Below are 26,345 nucleotides of genomic sequence, written 5' to 3' on the forward strand. Positions count from 1 at the left end.
GTATATAAATTGCCCAAGGTCACATACAAGGAAGAAGTAGAACTGGATGGATGGATGGATGGATGGAAGGGTGGGTGGGTGCAAGGGTGGGTAGATGGATGGGTGGGTGAGTGGATGGATGGGTGGATGGACGGATGGGTGGGTGAGTGGATGGATGGATGGATGGATGGATGGATGGATAGTTGGCCACAAATATGTTTGCAAAAGAAAAATGAGCTATAATTCTGTTTTATATATTTTTTAAAAAGTTATAATATATGGAGGAGACCAAGGTGATCACCCCTGAAGTCTCCAGGTTGTATTTTGGCATTATTTTTTCAATCATAATGTAAAAGGCTTTTGCTTTCCCACTCGAAATGTAAAGGCAGGCAAGCTAATGTAATTGTAGTTCTCTGACATTCTTCTCGAGCCTCAATTTGGAAATGAACTCAATGATGAATAATCACTAGTTAATGAATTAATCAACCAAATGAAGAAAGGCTTTGACATTCAGGCAGACAGAGATCATGGCAGCCTGATGGGAGCAGCCAGGCACACACAGGCCATGCATAGAGCCGGGGTAAGGGTGCTGTGCTTCCCACCTGACGTTCTCATAGCGGTGGATGTAGATCCGATGGAACTGGTGCTGCAGGTGCTCGTCTTCAACATTGGTCATGTCGTTGATCATTTCCAGCACAACGAACCGGGGAAGCACAGACAGCACGAGCCGCTCCTGGAACAAAACAAAGCAATGGAGAGGGACAGTCTTGTTAGGCTGACCAGCAAGTCTGAGATGGGTGCGTGCACCATGGTAGAAGTCATGGGGCTCTTGGCTGCACTTCTTCAGGAACTGCTAACTTGACACCATTCTCAAACATGACAAGTATCTACCGAGTACGTGTTATTTGCCTGGCCCTGTGCAGGATGTTGGGTAGATGGCGGTGATCCAAACAGATGGGGGCCCTCCTATTGCAGAGCTTACATTCTAACAGGGATACAACGATTAAATATTACCCACTCAAATGCACCCCTACACATTCACAAAATGCGATGAGTGCCATGCAAGAAAGGTCATGACATGATTCAAGTCAGGTTAGGGAGGACCTTTTAGAGGACCTGACACTTAAACTGAAATCTGGAAGACTGGAATGAGCCAGCCCTGTGTGGTGCAAGAAGAGGAGAGGTCCAGGGAGAGGAAACAGCAAGTGTAAATGTCAAAAAAATAAAAGGGCAATGTTGTGCTGGAGGGCGGGGACAGAGGGGTGGGGTGACAAACGATGAGGTTGCAGGTGTAGACAGATCTCCCGTGTCCTTGTGAGGGGTTGGCATTTAACTCCATCTACAACTGGAAGAGACTATGGGTTTACATTTTAAAAGATCACCCTGGCTGTGGTCTGGAAAATGAAATGTGAGGTGGGGCCCAGGGTAGAGGCAGAGAGACCAGCTGGGAAGCTGCTCAGGGGTCCCGGGGAGAGGTGAGACCAGACCCGGATACCGGCAGCTGAGATGGGAGGAGAAGAGGGTGTGACAGCGGGGATGGCCGGGCTCCGAGACCGGCTGACAGAGACAACATGCTATGATTAATGAAACAGGGGACATCCAGCGAAACCAGGGCTAGGAGCACTACGTCTTTATCAAGAGGAGAGGAAATGAGACACATACGGCCTGAAAGTAGGGACCTAACACTTGAGAGAAGAATATTCTTCCATTGTGACCAGCACAGTAGATAAAAACAGGGCAACAGATTAATTGGCAACAAGAACTAAATCCTAAAAGGACCTGTGTTATGGAAACGGGGCAGGGATGTGGCTCCTTTGCTGTACAGTTTGCTGCATTGTGGAGCTGAGCTGAAGACAGGTGAATTCCAAACAGCAAAGTTTCTCATAATTTCCTGATGATTTATGGATCTTAAGGATTTTCACCATCCATTTGCAAAACCCTGAAACTAAGCAGGGACAGATTATCACTGGCATTGCGTGGACTGAGTCCAGGAGGGATGAAATTACTTGCATGGCCTGCACAGTGACCAAGTGGCAGCACCAGGAGGCCACCCTTTATCACGTGATTCTCTGATGGGACTCCTGGTGAGGTGGGAGAGCTTTGGGGTCTGAGGCGGACCAGAGTTCGGACCCTGTCTTCGTCGCTGACAGTCATGTAGCATCAGGCGAGCTCTCCCATCTTTGTGCCCGATCTGACAAACAACAAGGAAATCATCTACTTCCCAGGGATTCTGTGAGAATTCAGTGAAATAAAACATGTGATGGGCCTGGCATGAATTCTCTCCCCTCTGCTCTACTTCCCTCGGCTCCCCTGCAACGGGCTTTATTAGTGAAGGGTGCACTGAGCCTCATAGGATGAGGCTTCTCTTCTTCTGAAGGCTGCTCATAGTGGGACTGAGAAGCATGTTTCTTGAAAACGCCCCTGCTTCACATCCATTTTCTGCTCATCAGTGCAATCTGCCAACTTCCTAGGTACCTATGGCCTTGCTTGTGCGTCGCTGCTGGATGGGAGCAGGTACTAATCATGGCTTTGAGGGGCACTCAGTGCCTGAAAATAGTAGGCACTCGAGCAATACTTCGCAAACAAAGGGTGAACACAGAGACAGTAAGCAGTGACTGTGTCCAGGTCATGACTGGACCCACTACAGTGGCCAGCACAGTCTATGCACAGGATGATTATTTGCTAGGCAGATTTTTTTTTAAGAGAGAGAGAGAGAGAGAGCGAAGGTGCAAGCAGGGAATAGGGGCAGAGAGAGAGAGAGAGAGAGAATCTTAATCAGGCTCCACACTCAGGGCAGGGTCTGATGTGGGGCTCGATCTCATGACTCTGGGATTGTGACCTAATGATCATGACCAACTGAGCCACCCAAGTGCCCCTAAACAGATTCTTTAGGTAGCAATGCACACTCACCTCAAAGTATGGTATCAAGGCTTTCATGGGAGACTTTAAAACTAAAATTTTAATAGCAAAGTTCTCTAGCTCCCAGACTTACCAGCCTCTAATCAGTGGTGCTATTAGGCAATTTCCCCAGCTCTCCTCCTTTGTAAAGCATTTTATGGAAGGTGATGGGAATCTGCCTGGAGATTCCTTATTTTATTTTATTTTTTAAAAATGTTTATTTATTCTTTGAGAGAGAGAGAGAGAACATTAGTAGGGGAGTGGCAGAGAGAGGAGACAGAGAATCTGAAGCAGGCTCCAGGCTCTGGGTTGTCAGCACAGAGCCCGACGTGGGCCTCGAACCCACCAACCCTGAGATTATGACTTGAGCTGTAGCCAGATGCTCAACTGACTGAGCCACCCAGGCACCCCTGGAGTTTGCTTATAAAAGCCCCTTTTCAGGGATCCTGGGTGGCTCAGTCGGTTAAGCACCCAACTCTTGATTTCAGCTCAGGTCATGATCTCACCCTCATAAGATAGAGCCCCGGGTTGGGCTCAGCATGGAGCATGGAGCCTGCTTGTGATTCTCTCTCTCCCTCTCTCTCTGCCCTCCCTCACCCATTCTCTCTCTCTTTCAAAACAAATAAATAAACTTAAAAAAAAATAAAAGCCCATTTTCAACACTTTTGGTTTCCTCAAGTCTGTTCACTGCTTGAGAAATCTCACTCAAGTCCCATGAAAACACAATCAGAAAAAAAATGTGAAAGTTGGACGCTTAATATAATTCCCAGCTCCCGCTCAGGCACAATATCTGATTTTCCAGCTTTGGAGATCAGAGGTACGAGAATGTCTCCTGGAGCCAGACTGACCAGGGTGGCCTTTGTGCTGCTCAGACTCTGCACATCTCCCCCACTCCCCCTGACACCATCTTCCATCTGCAATGAAAAGGATGCGGGATGATTCAAAGAGCACCATCTGCTCCTGCCTGGACTTCCTCTCTTCTCCCACTATGTGCTCTATTCATGTCATCAGAACGCTGCTGCTTCAGGGCATCAACTGCTACATTGGCCCCGGGGGGAGTCCAGGGGAAAAATGGTGAGGGATTCAGGAGCTTTATTTTATGCAGATGCTTGTTGTCCTGGGGGTTGGTGGGGGGGCAGGGCCCCCACGCAGGCAGCACTTCTGGGCTTATATGTAGCAGTGATTCCAAATGGCTTTAGGAAGAATGCACCATTCCCAGGCTCTTGCAAGCTACGAGACCTCTCACCGACCTTTCTCCACGCCAGGCAAAGCAGCGTTAACTGCAGTGAAAGTCTAGACACTGGAAACAGACTTCTCCTGGGGTTATAGACAATATATTAATTTTACTGACCACTTACATTGTAGCACACCGAATGCTTTTTACCCAGTATCCGATCAGAACCTCCCATTAATCATAGGAGGGAGTAAGTTACAATCCCTCATCCGACTTAATGCATGAGGATACGGAGATTCAAAGAGTTTAGGTGAAATCTGGCAGCCCAAGGTCATGCACTTGGCAAGCACACAGTGAAGACTCAAGCCCAAGTTCTTTTCCACGGACACCTGTTCATCATTGATCCACTTATTCATTCGCTCACTGTGTCCGAGAGTAGGTGCTCTGGGCCAGATGCCATCCTGGGCATGGAGAATCAGCAGAAAACAAGAATGGACACGGCACTTCCCTCTGTAAAGTCAGTGTTCTAGAGCTGGAAAATGGACCCCGGAAGAGAGGAAGGCAAGCTGGCGGCTGCTTTAGCGGAATGCTCGGTGAAGGACTCTTCAAGGTGACTGAAGCTTGGATGTGAGGGGCAGGAGCCAGTCCTATGGAAAACTAGAGATGGTGCTGCAGGCCCAGGGGGGCCCCAAGTATGGAAGCTAGGGGATACGGTCTCTTTGGAAATCCGTCTACTCATTCACTCAACACGTTTTTACTGAGATTCAACAGTAGACAAGTATGTTAACCGCTATGATTATAGGAGTGAACGAGCAGGTGAGATCCTGAATTCCATGGGGGGCTTACAGGCTCCGCCTCAGACAGGACAGACACGAGAAGTGAGAGTCGTGCTAGCGAAGAGGTCCAGTGAAGGTGGTTGGCAGGAGCTTGCCAAGCACTAGGGCAGTAAGCGGGGAGCAGGCCCTCCCGAGCAGCATGGGCAGATAACCCAGCGACGTGGGGGCAGACTGCTCTATAAGCCACAGATGAGGTCCTGGGCAACCTTGTGAGAGCTGCAAATGCTGGGCTTCTACTCAGTTCGTCATCAAGACTCAGAGCAAGACAGAGAGCAAGGGATGAGAACTTGACCTACAGACTAAACATTTGGTATTTAGGCTCAGGTATAAGGCATGGGTTCAACCATGGTGCCGTGTTTTAAACCTTGAAGTTGCTCAGGTGAGTCACACATTCCTCTGATCATAAGGGACCTGCCCCTAGGATGCCTTCCTTCACTGGTCTGCTGAAGTGACACTGCTTCCACGAAGCCCCCCGCCCCCCCCAAATCCTCCTATGCCACACAGACCTGCCTACTTCTGCCCAGATTGCAACCCACCCCGGCCTCTGAACAAGCCCCTGTGCCACTTGACTGCAGTTAGCACCTCTCCTGGTTGACCTTCATTTGCCAACTCTCTGGATCACCTGACTCAGTGGGTCCACGTTTTCCAGTGCCTTTTTCATACCTGTCAGCTGAGCACTGCGGGGCTGAAGGTCCCCCAGCTCATAAGGAGCTCTCCAAATGCCCTATTCCCTATGTAACCCCACGCTGGCCACGAGTTACTGGGCTTGTCCCCAATCGCCATTATGTCAGTTTATCTGTTGGTGCACTCACTCCATTTAATTAGATATTACATTAAAAATTTAAAACAAGTAGGAACAAGTGATATGTTGTATGCAAATGCAATCGAACGCTTTGCAAAGACTTGGTAATGCTCAGTAGCTAAAACCTTGTGTAGATGTGGGCAAGGTGGCCATGAGTATTTGTGGAAAAAGTAATAAAAATTCAGAAGTCATTCTGATAATGTTGCAAGTCCTTTTAAATCCTTGCTCCATTTTAAGGAAGTAGCGGCCTTGGCTGACGTCTAATTAGCTATGGTCTCAATAAGAAACAATAGATCTAAGCTAAAAATAAATGTGCTGGCTTTATAATAAAAGACCTGGCAAAGGCTTTGTTATTTTATGTTTAAGTTATAAATAAAATGTTTAAGTACAGTTTTTCAGAATTCCCCATTTTAACCCACTTTGCCAACTAATCAAGCAATTGCTCATCCTGATGGCTTCAACTAGAGCAATCTTACAATTCTTGTTTAGATGTCTGTCCGCGAAGCCTTTGAAAGCCACGGGGGTGTTCTGTCTACCTCCAGAACCCAACACAGGCTCAGGAAGGAAAGGGTGGCCATATTTTCCGGGTTCCTCTGTTGACGGCTAGATACTCTACTCTGCTTCAGAAAACTCAGGCTTTATCCTAAGTATCCTGGGATGTCTCATGGAGTCTAAGGGCAAAACAGAGGCTGAGTCTTGGGAACGAAAGGTGACTCGAAATGACTCTTGCCCTTAAATGTGGATCTCCACTCCTTCTCCAAGCTGGCTTCATCCTTCTCTGTCACTTCTCATTCACTGAGAGCTCTTGGTCCTTCTCCCTTGTATTTTTGGCCAGTTTAAGAAGATACTTGCTCCATTCAAGACTCAACACGTCTTCTAGACGACTAACAGACACATGAAAAGATGCTCAACATCACTCATTGTCAGGAAAATAACAAATCAAAATCACAGTGAGATATGACCTCACATCTGTCTGGCTAAAATTAACAACACGGGAAACAACAGGTGTTGGCGATAATATGGAGAAAAGGGAACCCTCCTGCACTGGTGGGAATGCAAACTGGTGCAGCCACTCTGGAAAACAGTATGGAGGTTCCCCAAAAAGTTAAAGATAGCACTACCCCATGACCCAGCAACTGCAGTACTAGGTATTTACCCAAAGGATATGAAATGCTGATGCGAAGGAGTATATGCAACCCAGTGTTTACAGCAGCACTATCAAAAGTAGCCAAACTATGGAAAGAGCCTAAATATCCTTCAACAGATGAATGGACAAAGAAGGGGCATGGGGTGGCTCAATCGGTTAAGCATCCGACTTTGATTCAGGTCATGACTCAGTTTGTGGGCTCGAGCCCCACGTCAGGCTCTGTGCTGACAGCTCAGAGCCTGGAGCCTGCTTCGGATTCTGTGTCTCCCTCTCTCTCTGCCCCTCCACCACTCATGGTCTGTCTCTCTCTGTCTCAAAAATAAATAAAACAAGCAAAAAAAATTAAAAAGAATATGTGATATATATAATGGAATATTACTCAGCCACCAAAAAGAATGAAATCTTGCCATTTGCAGTAACTTGGATAGAGCTAGAGTGTATTATGCTAAGCGAAAAGTCAGTCAAAGGAAGGCAAATACCATGTGATTTTACTCATATGTGGAATTTGGTAAACAAAATAGATGAATAAGTGGGATGAACGGGAAGGGGGAAATAAGAGGGAAGCAAACCATAAGAGACTCTTAAAGATAGAAAACACACAGAGGAATGATGGAGGGAGGTGGGTGGGGGATGGGCTAGATGGGTGATGGGTACTGGGAGGGCCCTTGTTATGATGAGCACTGGGTATTAAGTGATGCATCACTGAATTCTACTCCTGAAACCAACACTGTGCTGTATGTTAACTAACTAGCATTTAAATAAAAATTTGGAAGAAAACAAAGACTTAACATGTCTGCATAAGGAGTCAAACATCCAGACCTGCCTAAGGCTCTCAGTCAGAGATGCAAGGAGCACAATAAACACAGTAGTCAACACGAAAGTGGCTATTGAGAAAGGGGCGGGCTGGGTGCAGAGGGGAGAAAGTAAGTCCCAGCAAACCAGGGCACATGGCAGAGAGCACATGTGCACACACCAGTAGCCAGCGCATATATGTGGAAGGAAAGGATGAGCCAAAGAAAAACACCTGCCTGTGAAAGGGGGCCCACTTTGACCACAGGGGTGCAGAATGGGGAGCACGGAGAGATGGTGAAGTAAGAGGAAAGTCAGTGCAGTGTGGCAGTCATGGGCATGGCCCTGGCGGTAGGGCTCTGGCTTCCAACCCTAGCTCTGCCCCTTCCTAACTCTGCGACTTAGGATCTGGTATTTGGCGTTTCTGCACCACAGTTTCCCCATCTGTAAATCGGAGCTGGTGATAACAGCATCTGTATGCCAGGGCTGTAGAATTAAGTGAGTTGGTATTTGTAAAAGAATCAGAGAGTGTCTAGCAAGCACAGTATAGCCGCAGCCCACGTGTTGATGAAATTCACCAGCAGGCGTGCTCTATTTCAAGCATTGTTTCAGAACTCTAATTGTGCACTGGTGCAAAAACTTAGAGCTTTATGAGTAGGAACATCACACAGGAAATATGGGGAGAATGAATAGAATCTAAAAAGGCAATCGTACTATAGTGAAAAGCTTCAGCCACACTTGTAAAAATTAAAATGTCTTACACTTCTATTACCCAAAAGCTCGACTCTAGCATTTGAGTTTGTATCTTAAAGGGATTTTATAGAATGTTTGCGTAGCAAGGCTACTATTTCTCTTTTTTAATGCTTTTTTATGTTTTTATTTATTATTGAGACAGAGAGAAACACAGCATGAGTGGGGAAGGGTCAGAGAGAGAGGGAGACACAGAATCTGAGGCAGGCTCCAGGCTCTGAGCTGTCAGAACAGAGCCTGATGTGGGCCTCAAACCCAAGGACCATGAGATCATGTCCTGAGCAGAAGTCGGACGCTTAACTGACTGAGCCCTGCAGGCGCCCCGCACGGCTACTCTTTCTGAAAGGTCGGTGTGAGCACAGCCATGCAGAAGCTGTTGTTGAACTGACTTTGAAGGCATGTTCCATATACACACTTCAGGCTGATTCAGCAAGGAGACTGAAAAGTCTGGAAACCATCAGTGTCTTCCTGGTGGTGGTCTAAGACCCCCCAGGATCCTTTGGTTCTGCCCAGAAATACAAACACTAAAGATTTGGAGTCAGGCAAGCTTGAGTTAAGTTCGGCAGCTGGCTCACCTTGCAACCATAGTAACCTCTCTGACCCCTTTGTGCCTCAGTTTCTTCATCTACAAAATGGGAGTAGTACTGCCTGTCTCCCAGGATTGCTGTTTACACTATAGGCCCTTTTACAGACCCTGGCATACAGTAGGTGCTTATTAAACAGCAGTAGTCATCAGGTGTGTTTTAATTCATTCCAGAGGCCAACTCATGGGCAATAGCCTGCGTTATTCTCTAGTGTGGAGTCCACGATGGGGAACACAATGTAAAGAATAGGTTAACAAAATTCAGGTTTCAGGGAAGTTTTCTTTCTTTTTATCTTTTCAAGGAGTTAAGATTTTCCCAGTTCCCTTCATTTAGTAGTTTCCAGGCAAAGCTCTTTCCTTATTCTTTGATTTGCTTAAGCATGGCTGAATGCCTACTATATGCCGGGAGACTGCAGTGCACAAGGCCAAGCAAAGCCCTGCCTTCACAGACCTCGGTTCAGATCCTGTAACTTAGCTGTGTGTCCCTAGGCAGGTGACTTAACCTCTCCAAGCCTATTCTCCTCAAGTGCAAAATGATAACTGCAGCTCCCTTATGGGGTGATCCTTGGGACCCCGTGAGACACATCTGATCAACATGCTTGACAGCAGCACGTACCACGGGAGTGGGGGGAAGAAGTGGGGAGCAGTCTCTAGTCTGCAGGGAATTTAAAACAATAGCAAAATACTCCCAATTGCTTTGTTTTTTTATTGTGATCACCATTTACCATTCATGTTTCAGTTTGAAAGAATGTCAGTGACAAAATACTCTCCTCTACTCCCCAGGCATCTGCTTAGTAGAGATGGCATATAGTCACCCCATCCCCATAATTATTAGTGCTTTGAAGGTGAAATGACCCATGTTAGGGCAGCACATGCCCTCGCCATCAGTTTCAACCCCTCCCAACGTTTAGCACATGCATGGTAACTGACAGCTGAGGACCTCCTCTGCTGCCCCTACAACGCTAACATTACCGCATAGAAAGGAAGGCACTTTTGGATCTGGTAATAAAATGATACACCAAAGGCAATATGATAGTCGGGCACGATGCTGAGCTCTCCTGAAGGGAATTTCATCAAATGTTGAGGAATAAAGAACACATTTGCTGTATGCAGAAGACATTAAGGGTCGAATCTGCCACTAAGCAGCCCCTCTTGAAAAATCTTTCTTTTAAGCATTTCTTAGGGCTTGAGGATTTCAGTCTTTTCAGAGAACACTAAAAGGTTCTTTTACATAAGGTGTGCCACTTTTCTCCGACACAGGAAACAGTAAGTACTGGGCTATTTTCAATAAAAAGACATTGATATATAGGTTGGAAATCCACAATTGGAAGACGTGATTTTGAGTCTCTTTCTGGCATGCACCTACTCACTGTGTGATCTTGGGCAAGCTCCTTGATGTCTCTGAATCTGAATATTCTTAGGTGTAAAGGCAGGCATTGAACTTTGCTCTGCCTGCTTCACAGAGGGTAAGATATTTCAGCAGGATGTCATCACGTCTTAAAAAAAAAATAGGAGGGGCGCCTGGGTGGCTCAGTCGGTTAAACGTCAGTCTCTTGATTTCTGCTCAGGTCGTGGTCTCACAGTTGGTGAGTTGGAGCCCCTCAATGCGCTGCGTGCTGAGAGTGGACAGCCTGCTTGGGATTCTCCTTCTTTCCCTCTCTGTCTCTGCCTCTCCTCTGTTCACACTCTCTTTCTCTAAAAATAAATAATTAAAACTTAAAAAAAATTAAGAGTTTGCCAGGTGGAGTTAGAGAAGACTATTCAGGCAATGAGCAAAGACACGGGATGGACAGCTGATGACAAGTTTGAGGGTGAGGTCACCATGGTTAAAGGTCCCTTGTGAAGGACTAATCAGAATAAAGACTTGAGAATTCTACTAGGAACAGTCTGGCATGGCTCTTCCACCCAACGGCAAGAAATTTGGTCTTTAGGTCATAGGGGAATAGGGAGCCACGATTTTTTAAGTGGGAGAGGCAAAAGGAAGTAATATCATTATTTGTGGGACTGTAGAGAATGGATTGCAAGCCTAAAGGGGACAGACAGAAAATAGGTGATATAGTTGCTGCTAAGTCTCCAGCAAAGGAAAGAGATCTGAATGTGGGCCAGTGCAGGGGAGAGAGAGGGAGAAATAAAGGGACAAAACAATACAATAAAATACAATACTGTTATTGTATATAGGCTGAAAAATTTCCCAAAAAATGTTTGAAATTGCACAAGGGATGAAATAGAAAAAAAATGGTGTGTGTGTGTGTGTGTCTGTGTGTGTATACACACATATATATACGTATATATGCAAAGATATAAATATATATAAATTATATGTTAAAGTACATATATCTAATATGTATATATATAGACAAATAGATAAAAATATAGATAGATATAGATAGATACATGCATACATAGATACATAGATAGATAGATAGATAGATAGATAGATAGATCATAGATAGATAGATAGATAGATAGATAGATATCCTTGCTCATACAGTGACCTAGGAACCCGAAAGTGTTCCATCTTCTTTATTTAACTGTGGTCATTTCAGTGGCGCCCAGAAATGCTGATAGATGTACTGAACAGCACAAAGGATGCAGAATTACAAAGTCTCTGTACACTGCAGTGGAAACAACATGTAGTGTTAACAAAGGCAGCTTACCCACTGCCTCGGCTCAAGGGATAACGCAGACAAGCTCCCTAGCACAAAATCACTCAAAATCTCAACAACCCCAGATCAGCACTAGGCTGTCTCTCACACAGCATGCATCAAAAGGAAATTGATTGACAGAGAGCTGCTTCTGGGTTTTAAAACTTCTCACGTGGGGTTTGGCAAGACAGAGAGTGGTAAGGAAAGAGTCATGAACAAATGCATCTTTCTTGGACCTGAGAAAGACCAGGCTCAGAGCTCTCTGCCTCTTCCTTCAGCATCCGCTGATACCCCTACCCCCAACAAACATTCAACACCCCTACTTACCAGCTCCCACTGCTCTGCTTAAGAACTGGCATCTAGGGGATGGGAGAACCTATATTTTAGACATGGGAGGTCCTCTGTACTACTCATCATCTTTTAGTAATAGTGTGATTACACGGCCCCATCTCTTGATATTGGGTTGATAACACCCACCCTGGTGGGTATTGAATGAATTGAGATAATTTACATAATACCTGATCCAGAGAGGGGCTCAACGAAAGCCACTTCTCGGACCTCAGTTTTTCTTTCCAGAGTCACTGAATCTGTAAGTCTGAATTCTACCTGGATAGTGTATACTATGGTATACAGCAGGAACCTAATAAATGCTTACTAAATATCTCTTGCTTGTTTCTGTGCTAACAGGTGGCTATTGTCATGTTAATCATTCCATGTTAGTAATAAACTACTGGTTACAGAGTTAAGATACATCCTTTGCATTCGAAACTCCTGTTTTGATTGTTTAGAAGTTAAAGACTTGCTCTCAGCTAGAGGGCACCTCTTACAAGAGACTTAAGTGTGGATAAATCAAGACTGGCCAGGACATCAATGTACATCCTCAGAGAAGCCTGTGTAATCTGTACTAAAGAATTTCCAGGGGCACCTGGGTGGCTCAGTTGGTTAAGCAATGGACTCTTGATTTTAGCTCAGGTCATGGTCTCACAGTCTGTGAGATCAAGCCTCGAGTGGGGCTCTGGGCTGACAGTGTGAAGCCTGCTTGGGATTCTCTCTCTCCCTTTCTCTCTTCCCCTCTCCAACTTGCATGCAAGCATGCTCTTTCTCTCTCAAAATAAATAAGTAACTTAAAAAATTTCCAGCTCTTTTTTCATTTCCATCTCTCTATGGTCATGAATCTGAAAAGGAGATTCCTTTTAATATTATTCATCTATTTATTTAAGTAATCATTCATCAATTATTTCTAAAGATCTTTCTCAAAATGACACAATTTAATGAAGAAACTGTGGCTCCTTCACTGAATTTCAGACAAGTACAGAAAGATATTAAGATGGTAAGTGCAGTGATGGATGGGAGGTGAGGGACAGTCTGAGTCCAATTAAGGACATCTTGACCCAGTCAGGGAAGTCTTCCTGGAAGAAGTGGTACTTGAGCTGAGTTTTGGTTTTGAGTAGAAGAAATTGTCTGAGTGAAGCCATGATGATGTAACAGATGATGTATTCATAGTGCCATAAGTAGTTGAATGCAGAGAAGGTAAGGGCCAGATCTGAAAGGCACTTGTGTGCTAAGCTAAGAAACAATAACTTCATCTTGAAGGCTAAGGAGAGCCACTGAAGGATCTTTTTCTTATTGGTAATTGAAGTGTAATTTACATAAAGGAACATGTGCGTATCCTAGATGTATTTCCACAGATTAAACATGCTCTTCTGAACAGACCCCAAACCTAGAAGCAGAACAAGACAGCACTCCCAAAGCCCTGTGTGTCCCCCAACCAGCCACTAGTCTTTCAAGGAGGAGGGGACACATTATTCAATAAAGAAAATGCCTAAGGAAGAAGGCAATCGTATTGTCAAAATAAGATTTTGTCAACCACCACTGCTACCTGCTGGTCGGCCCAATGTGTCAAACTCTGTACGTGAATCATCTCATTTTGTCCTCACAACAAGTCATGAGAAAGATACTTTTATTATCCTTGCTTTACAGATGTGGAAACTGAGGCACAGAGAGATTAGAGAGCTGTGTCAAAGGCACAAAATGGCAGCACCTGCATGCAAGCCCGGGTGTCTGGGTCCCTGTAGTGAGTGAGTTCTCCACACCAGGCTCTGTGCTACGTGGCCTGATTTAGGTTCCTCCTTTCCTTGGGGAGAGAGGATCACCAGGACTGCCTCACATGTCACGTCTTTGTATACTCTATTGCGGAATATCACACACTACTCACTCATGCATCTGGTGAACTGTTATTTAGCAAGCACGTACTAGCGGATGAGTGAGTAGTGGGCCTTTTGCTGGGACTTTCACTGGGCAAAGCAGGGGATAATCTTCACTTCTGCCTCCCCCATGCTCGCAGTCTAGTTGGCTGAGAGGCTTAACACTGCTGCAATAAAATATTAACAGCAGTATAATAAACATCAGCACAGGGCACCACCTGGCTCTCTCCTGTTCCAGAGAGATGCCAGGATAACAGACGTGAAAGATGAGATGTTTTGAGCTGTTGGAAGGTCAAAACTCCCAGCTCCAGAGCTTAGCTCTTCCTGTCTTGAGCTTCATATAACGGAATCACATGTTCTCCTTTGTGTATGGCTTCCCTCACTCTACATCCAGAAGAATGGGTCACTTGTGATCTCCTGTGACCTTCTGGCAGCCACTGAAGGGAGTCATCCACTACTCCTCCTTGGAACATTTTCTAGATCCGGTCCGTGCACCTTGCTTTTCTGATTTGTTGTTGTTGTTGGGCTGCTTTCATATTATTTTTATTTTTTTTAACTTTTTAACATCTTCGCTGATTGTTTCTCCTTTATCCACCCCTTTAAACACTGGGCAACTCCAGAGCTCAGCACCAAATTACTTCCCGTTTTCTTGTTTGCACCCCCCTCCTGGATCAACTCTTCTAGAGAAGTGGCTTTCTACACCGTACATGTGCTGACCCACTCCAAAGACTGTAGTTAAATCTTAACCTGTCTGCTGGACTCTAAGCTCTATGTCCAAGTGCCCAAACTTGATACATCCACTTGAATGATCAATAGTAATCCAAATTTACTTGATCAGACATGTGGCCTGGCCCAGTTTCCCATAGTTCATCTCAATAAACACCATCTTCCAGGTATATGAACCTTTCTTCTCTTTGAACATGTCAAGCTTGTTCCCATCTTATGGCCTGTGTGCTAGGTATTCCTTCTGCCTGGAATGTTCTTCCCCCAGATCCTTGTTTCATTTGCCTTTTCCCATGGGCCTCAGTTCAAAGCCCCAATCTGGAGTAGTGCTCCAGAATCTCCTTGTTACCTCATCTATCATCATGGCATTGCTCACAATGAGTAATTTCATGGTTATGCCTTTGTTCATTTGCTCACTGCGTATTTCTTCTCCTCTCCCCCTAAGTCCATAAGAGCAAGGATCTCAGTGGTATCCGGGGCACCTTCAGCAGTGTCAATTTACAACACAACAGACACACACACATAGTGTCTGTGACACAGCAGGCACTTAGTAAATGTCAGCTGACTTACTTCATGAATGACTCACATTGGATCTTTCAGAGATACACAGGCTGAGGAATAGTGACTGATCGCAGGAAGGCAAGAGGGAACTAGATAGGTGAGTTTAGAACGATTAAGAACACAGTCTATAGCGAGAGACTGTCAAAAAGCCAATAGCCATCAGTGCCTTCATTTGAGAACAGCTGATCTGCACTGTAACTGTGTATTAACCAGCATGTTCAACTGCCTAGAACATTCTGATCTTCAACATTTTGGGAGAACAGAAATCCCAGTGTATATAGGTCAATATGGCTTTTCCATGGTATATGGTATCTGGTATACCTACATTCATATGGTATATAGGTCTTATGGTTTTGCATCATGTGTTTTGCTAAACTTTATGTTCCTTTTGTCAACAAGGCTGGGATCAATTTGCAACACAACACACACACACACACACAGACAACTTGGACTTTGATTCATTTGGCCTTGTCGGGACACAACAACTAGCAAATTTGTAACAATGAAAGCAGAAATAAGGCAACCTAAAACTAAAATTTAAAAAACCCAAGATGTCTGTTTTGGAATGGCTTCCTGAGCCTTAAAAATGACATTTCTTAAATATATCAATGGAACCAAAATACTCTGATATTCTCTTAGGGATCCATTCATACTTGTAAACCTGTTCTGTAGTCAGAGGTGAACATGTTCTGTTCATTGAAAATGAAAAATGTTTTCTCTGGTGGGCATTTAGGAAATCACAGGAAGGAGCTCCATATCCACCAGCCTGGTCTTCATGCTACCTGAGAGAAGGAAGAGATTTTGTTCTGATGTAACAGAAGCTAGGTCTGAGTTCGTTTTCTCACTGAGTGATCTTGCTGGAGTGTCCCTTCATCTGGAAAATGGAAATGAGAAGGAGCTCTCCATGGTACCGCAAGGGCCTCATGGAGTGACACTAGGGACTCTGATGTATGGTGGGGATTCAACCGAGCCTCACCACCTCTCTCTCTCTCTCTCCTTTCCTTCCCCGCATTCCTTCCCTTCTACACTTGAACCTTCCAAAACAGACCAGAAAAGGAGGTCTTACTACAAACGTCTCATACTAGAGATATGTAATATAAATAATATAACATTAGAACATCCACTTTCAACACGTGCCTTTTTTGATAAGCTGCAACTGTCTACAATAAACATTTCCCTGTGTGCTGTAAATCTGTAGGTGGGGAGAAAAATGAGGGATGTGGTTTCTGTCCAGTGTTCTGCAGAGCTTTGGCGAAGGGGAATCATGGACAGCCCTAACTAACTAAATGCGGTAGACTGTATGTAAATATGTGCATAATAATTCCCCCTGGGTGGTACCCTCCTGTGTTGATTCTTGGCTTGGTTAAGTTACTTGCTTTGACCAATGGGACAACAGCATATATGGCACAAGCAAAGGTGTGAAATGTGCTTGTTCATGGGACTTCTATTCCCTCTTGCAGTGCTTGGACCCCCAAGACCACCACATGAATGCACCCGAGCCCCTCCTGGGAGGGTAAGAGACCATGTGGTAGAGAATTAGATGGTCTCTGGTTTGCCCAACTGCCGAATGTGTGCGGGAGGCTACCAAAGATCACCCAGCAGACATCAGTTCCACCCGGTAACTGGAGACACTCACCAGAGCCCAAAAGAACTCCCAGCCAACCCAGAGAATTGTCAGCTAAATAATGGTGATTATTTTAAGCCACTGCGTCTTGGGGTCATTATAAAACAAAAGGTAACTAATACTCTAAGTTCACAGATGTGAAAAGACAAGGTGGTTGATTATAGGATAAATGACTAGGAAAGGGATGGACATCTGAGCATCTGTGTGTGACAATTATCACACAATTTATTTTATTTAGTCCTTACAGCTAGCCAATGGAGCCAAGCTTATCTTACAGCCAAGAAAAATAAGAGAGATACTATATATTGTCCAAGGCCATACTACAAAGTGGGTCTTATTATCCCATTTTATAGATGAGTATATTGGCTCAGAAGTGAAAACATTTACCCAAGAAATCATGAGTGGAAGACCCAGGCTAAAACTTTTGGTAAGTAAGGCACAAAATCCAGGGCTATTTTGAATACTCTTGACAATGTGTGTACACTGTGTGCTTCCAAAGCTGCCCCTCTGTCTGTAGATGAAGGTAGCACCATGTCCACCAAAGTACCATTCATTTTTCTGCTTCATTGTCCTTTGTTGGGCTCTCTACTTGCCCTTCTTCCTGTGCTTTATAGTCATCATGGAGGAGGGATGGACACCTTGCTCTCAGGACGCTGCCCCACAGGCTCCTGGATCCCAAGGCATCAGAATTACAAGCCAAAGTCTCCAGCCAGAAGGACTAGAGAGTCCACTGGGATGGGCATAAGAGGAGCATTGTGGGCATGGTGGCCTTTACCCACAACCTGGAGTGCAGCATTTTTTTAAGTTTATTTATTTATTTTGAGAGAGAGAGAGAGTGAGCGAGCAGGGGAAGGGCAGAGAGAGAAGGAGAGAGAGGATCCCAAGCAGGCTCCGAACTGCCAGTGCAGAGCCTGATGTGGGGCTCTATCTCATGAACCATGAGATCATGACCTGAGCCAAAACCAAGAGCTGAATGCCTAACCGACAGAGCCGCCCAGGCGCCCCCAAGGCAGCATTTTCTAAACTGGAGTTTGTGACACAATCATGGGCCTGAAATCAAGTGGATCAGACACAGCCGGGAAGTGTGGTTTCGTGGATACTTTCTCTGGTTTACACCTATGCCTTTGCAGGTATGAGATCAGCAAATAAAATGAGCTTCATACTGCGAGTTGCCATCCGAGCGTGGAAAAGCCCCGGAAATTCCTTTCTGAATTAAAGAGGCTGGAGAGTTAATTCCTGCATCTCCCTAAATCCTGCAGCTCTGGCACAATTTGGATTTTGCAAATTAGACGCATTCCTGCAAGATCTAGAATGTGGGGGGGAGCGAGAGGCTATTTTTCAGCTACTTCTGCTTTTTGCTGCTGCCCATCCTGGTCATGAAGATCCTGGAGGTTTAAATGGCAGGCTTCTAGTGTCCAGTCACAAGATTTGTGGTGGTCCAGAAGGCGGCCACTGTCCGCATTTTGCCAGGGAAGACCCAGGAGGTGGCGGGCTCTGGAGCTACCAGCCGTGGCAGCGGCACAGCTAACACTGTGACTACGAGGCTGGCCCACAACGTCTCCACAAGGAGCACTGGGGTCCCAAGAGAGGATTTAACCCTCCTACAAGGCCAACGGACAAGAAAAGTCCTCTGGTTTAATTGCAGCAGGGGACAGGGGAACAGGAAGGTGTTTTATAACCTCATCAATACTCAAAAAATCCTTTCTAAGAGTCATCGGGCCAGGAGAAATTCCGTATGCCCTGGGAATCCTCCTGACCACACGTTTGCAAATGTCACACCACACATCCATCTACTGTTCTGTTACACACCAAAAAAGCATGCATATTTGGCTCTATCGAGCTATTCAATTCAATTTCCTTTGATAAACGGTAATCAGGCCTGGCACATGCCAGGCTTGGAGTGTGTTCCTGGGGGCTGAATCAGACTCCAGCCCCAAACACACAGCCTGTGGGGAATCCAAGATACAGGGACATCCCGATGGCTTGATTCAATAAACTCAGTCACTGAAACCAGAAGCCCTCACTCTGGGGACAGCAGCCATGGTCTGGGAACTGAGAAGAAAGGATCTGTGGGGCTTGTTCTTCAGGCACCCCACAAACATTTATTCCAAACAAATCTCACAGCAGTCAGTGAGGTATGTCGGAGTATTCCAATGTCACAGATAAGGAAACTGAGGCACAGCAGGTGACATTCTTCGCCCAAGTTTTCACAGCTACTGAGGTGCAAAGCTGGGATTCAAACCCGGGTCCATCTGACTCTACCGTCCAGGCAGCAATTAAGTTGCTTATAAGCACAGTCAGGATTTTCTCAGAAAGAAATTTCCCATTGAAAGTCTAACAAAGGGAAAAATCAGAAGTCATGGATAGACTTGCCTTTGGTGGGCTCTCAGCTATTTATTCTCCTCCATTCTGATCAATACCTGTCCTACCATGGTAACTTCAAAACGTGCTGTAACAACATGCTATCGTTGGCGATGAGAAGCTATGTTATAAAGGCTACCAACTATTGCTTCAATACACCAAAAGGGCACACATGTTTTGGACAACTGCAAATCTTGGTGTAGAAAAGACCTCCACGTTATTAGGTTCCCCGCCACCCATAAATATTTGAACAGACTCAGCAGAACATGTACATTTTCAAATTGGTTTCCGTGTCTGAGGACAGTAACCACTTGGGTGTTTACAAGGGGAAGGCTTAGGTCCTGAAAGTCGAGTGGAGAAAGAGAACATTCAATCCATTCCAAGGGGGCAAGGGCAGTGGTCTGATCCAGGTTCGTGGGTCGTCAGACTTCGATACTTCAGAGGGATCTTATTTTTATTTTATTTTATTTTATGCTTATTTTTGAGAGAGATAGACACGGTGGGAGCAGGGGAGGGGCAGACAGAGAGGGAGACACAGAATCCCAAGCAGGCTCCAGGCTCTGATGCGGGGCTTGAACTCACGAACCGTGAGATCATGACCTGAGCCAAAGTCGGGTGCTTAACCGACTGAGCCACCCAGGTGCCCCTGGAAGGATCCACTTTAAGAAAAAGATTACAAAGAGTAAGTAGACACACACCATGACCCTTTGGAGGGCCTCGGAAGGACCTTTTAAGTGAAAGGTCCTGAAGCTTAATTTTCATTAGCTTCACTATAGCGAGCAAACTATCTTTCATTCTGAGTTGGTCAACTTCTATTATTGTAAATGCTGGAGGATGCACATGGACAGATAAAACAAATTACTGCCTAGTTCAAGTCTTAATGGGCAGCTGTTCGTACAGATACCTATTTATATAACTGTCATAATCCATGCTTCCTGGGCTATTTGAACACTCCTCCCAACACGGTGAGTTCTTTTCTTTTTCCCCAGAAATCATTCATTCATTCATTCATTCAATAAATCTGTTTCAAAGTCTGGGAGACATGATGAAAAGACTAATCAGATCCCTGCTTTGACCAAATTACATAGTATCTGCGAAGCAAGTAAGCATAGGTATTCACAGTGTAATTTCAGGTAGTTTTAACTTCTACCGAGAAAACTGGGTGGCGTGATAGAACTTACCTGTGTGCAGGGAGCATGGAGGAGGTCAGGGTCACTTGGGGAAGGCATCGTAATTAAGGATATGTTTGTGCCCAAGCCCAAACGATAAGAATGCAACACCGGGAATTCTTAGTTTCTTATTCAATGGTTATGATTCTGGGGTCTATTTAATTAGTAATTTACAAGTTTTATAACACTCATTCATGAAAATTTGTTAAAGTATTGACTATGTTTTACCTGATATCAAGCAGAACTTTTCACAATTATTCAAGAACATCCTATGTCCAATCTCACGGTTCATGGGTTCAAGCCCTGCACCAGGCTCTGTGCTCAGAACCTGGAGCCTGCTTTGGATTCTATGTGTCTCCCTCTCTCCATCCCTCACCCACTTGTGCTGGGTCTCTGTCTCTCAAAATAAATAAATGTTAAAAAAAAAAGAACATCATATGTCAATGGTGATTGGAGGTTAAAAGATTGATTAAAACTTAAAGAAGGAGCTCCTTCCAGGCACCATTATCAGGAGATTATCTATCTGCCTCCAATATAACATTTAAAAAATTTTAAATAATCACTTACATCTGAAGTGTGGTTACAGTTAAAAGATTACCTTCCTGTTTACTAGCTCATTTAATGGGCACAAGAATCCTACGAGGTAGGAATTATTAAAACAATTTTACAGGTGAAGAAACTGCGGCTCAGAAAAGTAACTGGCTTGAGGCCAACCTCTGTATTAATAAAGGACAGCAAGCTGCAAATCTCACTTCTGCTACATCTAAAACAGCAGGGCTGTCAATGCCGCTCCAAAAAAGAAACTGAGTCAGAGGCCAGAAGGCATGGCAGAGACAAGATGGCGGGTGGCTCTTCAGCTGCTACCTGCATGAACAGTCTGGAGAAACTGTTCAGGTCAGGTGTGGGCCTGTGGTCCCCGTGACCCCCTCCTCCAAGCCTATAAAACCAACTGGCTGTTGATCTGAATTGTCACTTTTCATTCCGGTGTTCAATGATGAGCTGATGTCAATTTTCTGCTCGTGAAGAGAATGATTAAACACTTCTCATTTATATTTGAAAAAACAGGAAGTATCATAATCAGTAGAGTTTACCTGGAAAATACATGTAACGTTCCCTCTAACTCTGGGCAAACACAAGATACTCCTTAAACAGAAGGTGGAATTCAATTGCCTCTGATTTCCCCATCTTTTCATACTGCAAACATCTCAGTCTGGTTCTCTCTCTACTTATTTAAAATCAATTCAGCCTCAGGGCACCAGGGTGGCTCAGTCGGTTAAGTGTCTGACTTTTGGTTTCGGCTCAGTGGGATAGAGCCCTGCATCAGGGTCTGCGCTGAGTGTGAAGCTTGAGATTCTCTCTCTCTCTTTCTCCAAAAATAAATAAAATGAAAAAAATTTTAAATCAATTCAGCCTCTGGTAGTCTGAAGATTTTGTCTTCTATACAAGGTAGTACTTTATGATTAAAACAAAATGTTTTAGAAAGAGTAACAATTATGGAATGCCTGGGGGGCTCAGTCTATTACATGTTTGATTTCAGCTTAGGTCATTATTTCCCTGTTCGTGGGTTCGAGCCCCACTTGGGGCTCTGTGCTGACAGCTCAGAACCTGGAGCCTGTTTCAGATTCTGTGTCTCCCTCTCTCTCTGCCCCTCCCCCACTCACACTTTGTCTCTCTCAAGAATAAACATAAAAAAAATTTTAAAAGGAAGAGTAACAATTACAATGATGACCCCACCGCCAACAAGAGATCTTACTCGGCACTTAACTATGTGTCAAACTCTGTACATGTTTCGTCTCATTTCATCCTTCCTCACAGCAACTCGCAAGATAGGTACATTTCTTACTGCTATTTCACAAATGTGGAAACTGAGGCTTAGCAAGGTCAGATAGTTGTCCCAAGGGCAAAAGCATCTGAATGCAAACCCAGGTGTCTTGGTCCATGAGTGAGTGAGTTCGACACACCAGACTCTGTGCTATGGAACCTAATTTAGGGTTCATCCTTTCCTTGGGTGCCATGGACCACATGGGGCTGCCTCTCACATCACAAGCTTTTCCACCTCTTTGTATAATCTGCTGTGGAATATCATCCGCTACTCATATGCACATGCAATGCGGTATGTGTATGTAAGGAAGGAGTTAATGGCAGGCACTGTGGTTTGTGCTGAGCAAGTCAGGGGATGAACTTCACATCTGCCGTCCCTGTGCTTGAGTGTACTTGACTGAGAGACTGAAGGCAACGGCAATACAATATTAATGGCATTATGATAAAGGCTGGCCCAGGGCTCCACCTGTCTTCTGTGTGTTTCAAAGAGATATCAGGAGAATAGATATGAGGAATGAAATGTTTTGCGCTTTTGGAGAGTTAAGAGGTATAAGATGAAGTATTTGTATTCCTGCGATTAACAGACAAAAGAGGTGGTTTCCACCAAGTTAAACCACAGACTCTTGGACAGTGAGGAAAGGGGAAGAGGAGCTGATGGAGAAGAGAGCTGAACAGGAAACACTCAATTGTAAATGAAATCCTCTGCAGAATTTATCATCCAACTGATTGAGAAAGAAAGGGAAATTATTCCTCCATATTTTTCAGTGATACTCAAATTTGGGGGAAGGGCTTCACAGGAAATGCCTCTTCATTTAGTCATTGTTTTATTTATTTGATATACCACTACTATGTGTTTAAAACCAGGCTAGATCTTAAGAGGGAAAACCTGAGTCCTCCATTGAGCAAGAAACTTGAATTCTAGTGAAAAGATAGAAGCCTCATGTAACTATAAGATAATTTGGAAAGTACGGAGCTTACCAAACGCTAGTTAATGATGAGAAATTCTATCTAAAAAAAATTTCCTCTTGTTTAATTCCTGGCACCTAACTCAGCACTTGGTCTACATTCCCTAATGCACTAACTGATTGAATAATGATACCATACTTCTTACTATTAGGACAAGCTTTAAAGGGGGCTCTGAGAAAAGAGTCAATTAATATGGAAGTTTATCTGGATTTTAAGGACTTAGTGGAGTCTTAAATAATAAAGAAATCAACCAAATGTACTGGAGGGCCCCTGGATCAATCTGTGCCTGCAGCCTGTAGAGAATGGAACTCAGGCAAGTTAAGCTGGACCTGAGAAAGACTACACACCTTGGAAAATGACCTTCTGAGGTCACGATCAGTTTGGTGCACACGGCGGGTAGGTAAGCCTAAAGCTGGGGCCTTTAGAATAGTTGGGAGGGCCCAGGATGCTTTTGCTGTGAGAAAACAAAGGGGACTTTCCAGAAACCCTACACTCTCCTTGGCCCGGCCAGGCTCTCCCAATTGACAGCAAGAGTCTTCATGGAGTTTTCACTAGAAGCTGGTGGCTTCTCAGGCTGCTGTGTCTTCTGCCTGAGCAGCTTCACTCTATTTTTTCCCTACATTAAGAAAACTCATCTGATGTCCCGCATCTGTCCACGTGTTCTCATAGGTCATGTCCCAGTCCTGCTGTGGTGAATGCACACTGGTCCAAGATATTCAGTAAGGAGGTGGCATTATGCTTTTGATTGCCAAGACCAATGCGAGTTGGGTGTCCTGTCATTCCACACTGAAAGTCTCCCGTGAGGAAGAGAGGGCCAGGGCTGTCCTGACCAAGGAGGCAGTGTGCGTTGAGGTTTGTGAGCTGCGCGGCAGGTTGATGAGATTTTATTAATTCACAAAGCACAATAGTTGGTATATGGGCTCTGGAGCATGCCTGTCGAGGTCAAAATACCAGCTCTGGAACATACTACCTATTACTAACTTCTCTGTCTATGACTTTCCTCATCTATAAAATGGAGGTCAAAATACCACCCACCTCAGAGGGTTGCACTGATAACTAAGTAAAATAATACAGTTGACCTTTTGAAAATTTTTTAATAATATATATTTATTTTTGAAAGAGAGAGAGAACGGGGAAGGGGCAGAGAGAGAGGGAGATGCAGAATCCAAAACAGGCTGCAGGCTCTAAGCTGTCAGCACAGAGCCTGATGCGAGGTTTGAACTCTCTCAACCTGAGCCGAAGTCAAATGCTTCACCAACTGAGCCTCCCAGGCGGCTCACAGTTGACCTTTTAACAACATGAGGGTTGGGGCGTCAATCCCTCAGCAGCTGAAAATCTATGTGTAACTTTTGACCTCCAAAAACTTAACTTAGTATCAAAGCCTACATTGACTAGAAGCCTTACGGATAACACAGTCCATTAGCATGTATTTTGTATGTTATATGTATTATATGCTGTATTCCTACAATAAAGGAACTCAGAGAAAAGAAAATGTTATTAAGAAAATCATAAGGAAGGGAAAATGCATTTACAGAACTGTACTGTACTTATGGGAAAAAATCTGTGTAAAGGTAAACCCACCTGTGTTGTTCAAGGGCCACCTGTATATATAAAGAGCACTGGGGCGCCTGGGTGGCTCAGTTGGTTAAGCTTCTGACTTTGGCTCAGGTCATGATCTTGCAGGTCATGAGTCTGAGCCCCGTGTCAGGTTCTGTGCTGACAGCTCAGAGCCTGGAACCTGCTTGAGATTCTGTGGCCCTCCCTGCTCGTGCTCAATCTCTCTCTCTTCCAAAATAATAAACATTAAAATTTTTTTTTTTTAAAAGAGCCTCGTAATACAGCATCTAGCACCCAGTAAGTGCTATATAAGGGCTAGTTGTTGCTAATTCCATCCAGGAAATGTTTGGGGTGGAGAGAGGGGTAAGAAATGGAGGGGATTCTAAGAGCAGTGGAATTTTGCCCTGGCTTCTTAATCACAACACCGGGTGGCTTAAAACAGTAACCATTTATTTTCTCCCAGTTCTGGAGGTCAGGAGTCTGGAATCAAGGTGTGGGCAGGTTGGTTGCTCCCAGGGGCCCTCAGGGAGAAACTGCCCCGGGCCCCTCTCCTAGGTTCCAGGGCCCACCAACAAACAGTCTTGGTGTTCCTTGGCTTATGGATCTCTCCAATGTCAACTCCGAATGGAGCCTTCTATCTGTCCCCTCCAATCTCTGCCTCATTCTGCACACAGCACTTGGCCCTGGGGTCTCTCCTCTCTGTCTCTGTGTTTCTTCTTGCCTGGAGGCTAGACTTCTTGGCCTGTCTCAACTTTGTAGGCTCTGATCACTAATCAACAGCAGTTTCAAAACGTTTTATTTATTTTTTATTTTTTTAAATGGTTTTTATTTACTTCTGAGAAAGAGAAAGAGAGACAGCGTGAGCAGGAGAGGGTCAGAGAGAGAGGGAGACACAGAAACTGAAGTAGGCTCCAGGCTCTGAGCTGTCAGCACAGAGCCTGATGTGGGGTTCGAACCCACGAACTGTGAGATCGTGACCTGAGCCAAAGGCATACACTTAACCGACTGAGTCACCAGGCATCCCTTATTTATTTATTTTTAAAGTTTATTTATTTATTTGAGAGAGAGGGGGAGAGAGTGTGTGAGTGGGGGAAGGGCAGAGAGAGAGAGAATCCTACATAGGTTCCACCCTGTCAGGGCAGAGACTTATGTGGGGCTCAACCTCACAAACCATGAGATCATGACTTGAGTGGAAATCGAGTTGGCTGCTTAACCAACAGAGCCACCCAGGTGCCCCCAAATTATTTTTTTAAAACAGCAGTGCCCTTGCCTGCCCAAAGGAAAAAAAAATCAATATGTGCTCAACCTCTTGATACCAATCATCTAAATGAAACATGTCAACACTTGGACCCATTCACTAGTTTCTGCCTGGCATTGTGCCAGCTGCTCTGGGAGGGAAAGATGGTACGAGCCATCTTAAAGAAGCTTTGTTAAAAATCTCATTTGTAGAGATTTTGAGCATGAAGTGTTAATGTTTGCTCATCTCCCCTGCCTGTTTGCTCTTGACCATAGAAGCTCCCATGTGACCTTAGGTTATCCAAGGAAATAGCCTCTTTCCCCAGACCTCATCTCATCATGCCAGGGGACCCATCGATCAAGAGACACCAGGGCTCATGCGCCACTGATCCCATAGCTGCTGCTTGGCAAGTTTTCTTGGGAAAATTTATTAGAAACCACGATTAAATGTTGACAATCCCAGTCACTTTATAACCATATAGTCCATGCTGGTTTTCAGGTACTGCTAGCTGGGCTCTAT

At 44.8% G+C, this 26,345-nt stretch overlaps 1 protein-coding gene across 1 annotated transcript in view; it reads right to left on the bottom strand.

Annotated features, from left to right (window-relative positions):
- The window catches only part of ADCY8 (adenylate cyclase 8), a 217,938-nt gene that overhangs the window by 143,014 nt on the left and 48,579 nt on the right, over positions 1 to 26,345 (bottom strand). Inside the window, exon 3 of the mRNA XM_039219469.1 lies at positions 582 to 712. Within this exon, the coding sequence (XP_039075400.1) occupies positions 582 to 712 (131 nt within the window). The remainder of the gene's footprint in view (positions 1 to 581; positions 713 to 26,345) is intronic.

Source organism: Hyaena hyaena, unplaced genomic scaffold, assembly GCF_003009895.1.
Source record: "Hyaena hyaena isolate Hyena2069 unplaced genomic scaffold, ASM300989v1 scaffold_820, whole genome shotgun sequence".
Taxonomy (NCBI): domain Eukaryota; kingdom Metazoa; phylum Chordata; class Mammalia; order Carnivora; family Hyaenidae; genus Hyaena; species Hyaena hyaena.